The sequence below is a fragment of the Xiphophorus couchianus genome, chromosome 6, assembly GCF_001444195.1.
Source record: "Xiphophorus couchianus chromosome 6, X_couchianus-1.0, whole genome shotgun sequence".
Lineage (NCBI taxonomy): Eukaryota > Metazoa > Chordata > Actinopteri > Cyprinodontiformes > Poeciliidae > Xiphophorus > Xiphophorus couchianus.
Genome location: NC_040233.1, coordinates 3155903 through 3160198, shown reverse-complemented (window position 1 = coordinate 3160198; position 4296 = coordinate 3155903). Strand labels below are relative to the sequence as shown.

General features: G+C 42.6%; 1 protein-coding gene across 1 annotated transcript; it reads left to right on the top strand.

Annotated features, from left to right (window-relative positions):
* The first annotated feature begins 2506 nt into the window (after positions 1 to 2506).
* LOC114146038 (transcription factor Sox-14) lies at positions 2507 to 3951 on the top strand. The gene has a single exon (XM_028019772.1). It carries the CDS (start codon positions 2728 to 2730, stop codon positions 3451 to 3453), a length of 726 nt encoding a protein of 241 aa, XP_027875573.1. The 5' UTR covers positions 2507 to 2727; the 3' UTR covers positions 3454 to 3951.
* The last annotated feature ends 345 nt before the right edge of the window (positions 3952 to 4296 follow it).

Sequence of the window (4296 nt, the reverse complement as noted above, 5' to 3'; positions counted from 1 at the left end):
GATCTTTAATGTCAGGTTATTTTGCCCTTGAAGAGGCCTGGATTGCTTTAGATGATGTGAGGCAAATGGAATAAAGACCACCCTCCCTCCCCTCCTCTTCGTCAGTGGTTGCCCTGATATCGCTAAGACAACGGAAACCTGAATGTCGATCCTCCACCAGCCACAGCAGGCCCACGTCCACAGGAAAACACACCCCACCTCGTTCACGGGATTAATCCCTCTGGAGCCATTTTGGCTTTTTTTTTTTTTTGAGGCAGTTTCCACTTCAACTTTTCTGTAAATTGATTGTGCTATTTTGATTTTTTTTTTTTTTTTTCCATTTTGTCAGGCTAAAACCACATACTGTGGGAAGTTTCATTCGAATTTCATGTGACAGAGGAACAAAAGTTGTGCATAATTTAGAATTTTTGTGGTTTTCGAAATATTTTACAACTAAACCTCTAGAATATATGGTGCGCATTAATCTTCAACTATAGCTCCACATCTTTTCTATGTCTCACTCAGCTTTGCACATTCAGACTTTTAAGAAAAGTCTGCTTCTTTGCAGAACATCTCAAACTCAAACAGGTTGGATGGAATGTCTCAGGGAACACATTTGTCAATGTCTTCCAGACTTTGACTAGGCCAGTTTATTGTGATTCTGGCTGTATGATTAGGACGACTGTCCTGTAGGAAGGTGAACGTCCGCAGGAGCTGCCTTTAGCTCCATTCATCCTTTGAACACTTCTGACCAGCTTCCCTGTCCCTTTTGAAGAAAAGCCTCACCAAAGCATGACACTGCCACCACCATGTTTCATTATGGCAATGTCATGTTTAGGTGTTTTTTTCCTGTCACACATTTGGATGTAGACCAAACTTTTCCACTTTGGTCTCATCCAATCAAGTGACAAAATGCCTTTGAAAGTTAGATGCTTCTAGTAAATATATATATATATATATATATATATATATAACATGTGCAGGGTTTGATCCATGACCTCCCTCCTTCTGTACACAAAAATTAACTGCTGGAGGAGAGAAACAAATTGAAAGTTGTTTCCATTGTTTATCACACTGATCATCCCACATCGAAAATCGCCATGGTGATATTTCATACGCAGGCAAAAGAAGTCCAGTGGCCAAAAACATGAAGGTTGTGATTTTCGGATTATTTATCCAGCGTGGCGATGGAAGCAATAAACACAGGTCCATCTTTCTACTGTTTCTTGCTGCTTCTTTTGCACTGATAAAAAAAAAAAGAAAAACAGTCGTTCGACTCAGTGTATGCTGGTCCTACACCAGTCCCCATGCTTACAGGAAATGGACAAACAGCTCTTCCTGTCTGACTTACAAAGGCCAATAGCAAAAAATAAAACTAACAAAATAAAATTAAACAGCTATTAACCTTCATAAAAACCTTAGAAATAACCCAAAGTACATAAAGAGAGTCAAACACAAATACTAAAGGGAACTATTGTGTGTTGTCCAGCCACACAGAATAATTTTATAGCACAATCAAGTAGCTATGTTACATTCAGTTGTATATATCAAATATTGCTTAAAATTTTTTGACTTTGTTATTTAGTGCCTTGAAATTGGGTCTCTGTCTCTTTAAAAACTTTCCCTGAAACTCTGCCTTCAGGATGTCATCACAACATGGCTCCTCTGCTAACCCTTTAACAACGTTTTTACCAGAGTTGCACTGAGAAGTAGCTCTTACAACGAGCTCAGCAGATGTGCAGTTCCCCCTGGTGTTTGCTAATTACTGCTGGCTAGTCTGAAGGAGCTGAGTGAAGGAGGAGCTGCGTCTCGAAGGCGGCATTTACAGTGTGGTTTGTTTCTCTGATCGATGCTGTCATTGCTTAACAATTTATGTGGACACCGATGTGTTGGCAGTCTATTTATACTGAAAAAAGAAAACAGGTGATCTAGCTTTTTTTTAAAAAGTTCATTTGTTACGTTTATCCAAGTAAACATGACAGCTTAAGAAGTTGTCACGTCAAACAAACCTAAATAAATTAAGTTTGACAAATGCAGTTGACCGAAGTCCTGTACACCACACCCAGAAATAAAAACCAAGAATAAATTCAATAACGATAAGTGTAAAAATGGAAACTTCAAGTTCAAAGTCAGTGAGAAAAGATAAACTTTAAGAGAAGACTTTAAAAAAAAAGCATGAAGAGACTCAGTTTGTCTGATATGTAAACCATTCCACAGTTTTGGGGTATCAGAGTGAAGGAAGCTGCACAGAAACACATGTATTCGGAATTTTTAAAAAAAACTGTCTCGTGAGATTTTTTCTCCCCCTGTTTTGTTTTGGTCATCACACAAAATCCCAATAAAATCCAGCAAAGTTTCTGGACAATGTGAGAAAAAGTGAAAAAAAGTTGTAGTTATACTCCTATTTTGTCTTAAAGGATTATGTGGTCTCTTTAATCCCCACTGTGCCCCCCAACCCCCCACCTTGTCAGCGCGCGCGTGGTGATGAGTGGATGACATGCTCTGCGTCATCCACAACAAGCTCCCACTCGGTCCCGCGTGGCCCCCATTCATTCACTCATTCAGGCTTTCGGCTTCGCTGTTCCAAGTTTTTCTCCAGTCAGTTTGGACTTTTTGTTCCCCGAATCCTCCGAAACTAAACCAGCTTCTGGACTGTTTCTCCCCCACTCAGCAGCTTCTGCTTTTACGCACGAGAGGAGCATGTGGTGACTTGATTCCTTTTACATTTACAACATCAGCCCGTAAAAAATGGCAAAACCTTTGGATCACATTAAGAGGCCCATGAACGCCTTCATGGTTTGGTCCAGAGGGCAGAGGAGGCGGATGGCCCGGGAGAACCCCAAGATGCACAACTCTGAAATCAGCAAGCGGCTGGGCGCGGAGTGGAAGCGGCTCTCTGACCCGGAGAAGCGGCCGTACATCGACGAGGCGAAGCGACTGCGGGCTCAGCACATGAAGGAGCATCCGGACTACAAGTACCGACCCCGGCGCAAACCCCGGAGCCCCCTGAAGAGGGACCGCTTGGTTTTCCCGCTGCCGTCTCTGCTCGGCGACGCAGCGGAACACCTGAAAGGGGTTAACCTGGACTCTTTGATCGTTTCCGGGGACAAACCCAGAACTCTGCTCTCTCCCTCCTCCTCCTCCCCCTCTTCGTTCTCGCTCTGTGAGCCTGTCACGCAGTTCAGCACCGGAGCTGTCCAGCGGATTGCGGAGATGCCGCACGCTCTGGCCGCAGGCGCGCTGCCCTACGGCGCGCACGCCTTCGGCTACCAGGGCGGAGGGTACGGGGGGCTGGCAAGCCCCGGACAGCACCAGCTTCCGTCCAGCCCAGCCGGGTACGTGGTTCCCTGCAGCTGCAGCGCCTGGTCCGCAGCCTCCCTGCACCCTCAGGTGGCGTACATCCTGCTCCCAGGAGGGATGAGCAAGGGTGCCGTGGACTCGTCATACGCTCCATCAAACTCCCCCAGCATGTGATAGACTGGAAAACCAAAAACTACTATCAAATATTCCTCTAAAGGAAGAATCAACAAATGTGGCTGGAAAGGTGTACAGAGGAGAAGTAACATCTTATAATAACTCCACGCTTTTGAAGAAACAAAATAAAACCAGCTGAAGAAAGTTTTATGTGCGAACATCTCTTTTTTTATTACTTGAAAATGCACTAAGACAATGTAATCATTTTCATATGTTGCTTTAAAACCAAGAAGGGAAGAAAGAAAAACTGTTCTGAACGACTTTCGTAAATCTGACATTTCTTCCTGTTTCTCACCTGAACGCGATTCCTATCAAGGTATGCTTCTTTGTTTTCAGAACGAATAAAACAGATATTTAGATGATATCTGTGGAGCTGAAAATCTATTAATCTGGTGTCATTCAAAGAGAGCAGTGTTTAAAATAAACTTTAGTCTATTTAGTCTATATACTGTATATACAGTATATATATATATATATATATATATACAGTACAGACCAAAGGTTTGGACACACCTTTTAACAAAAAGGTGTGTCCAAACTTGCTATATATACAGAGAGAGAGAGAGAGAGCGGCTACTCCATGTAATAAAACAACACTAAACAATGCACAACTGTGAAGATGAAGAAAACCATGAACAATTTTCTCTATTTATACCAATGAAAGTTATGCATTTGCGCACATCCCCCATAAAGTGCAGCCAATCACGCAGTTTCCTCGTCAGTAAACAGTCTATTGTGATTCATTCTCTGTAAATAAAACTGTTCCTGACATCTTTGGAAAAATAAACCTGACCACATTCTGTGTAGAGCATGTTTGTTTGGAGCTGAAAGAGAATAAAAATC

Coding starts and splice junctions, on each gene's coding strand:
- LOC114146038 (XM_028019772.1), top strand. CDS start 2,728: ATGGCAAAACCTTTGGATCACATTAAGAGGCCCATGAACGCCTTCATG.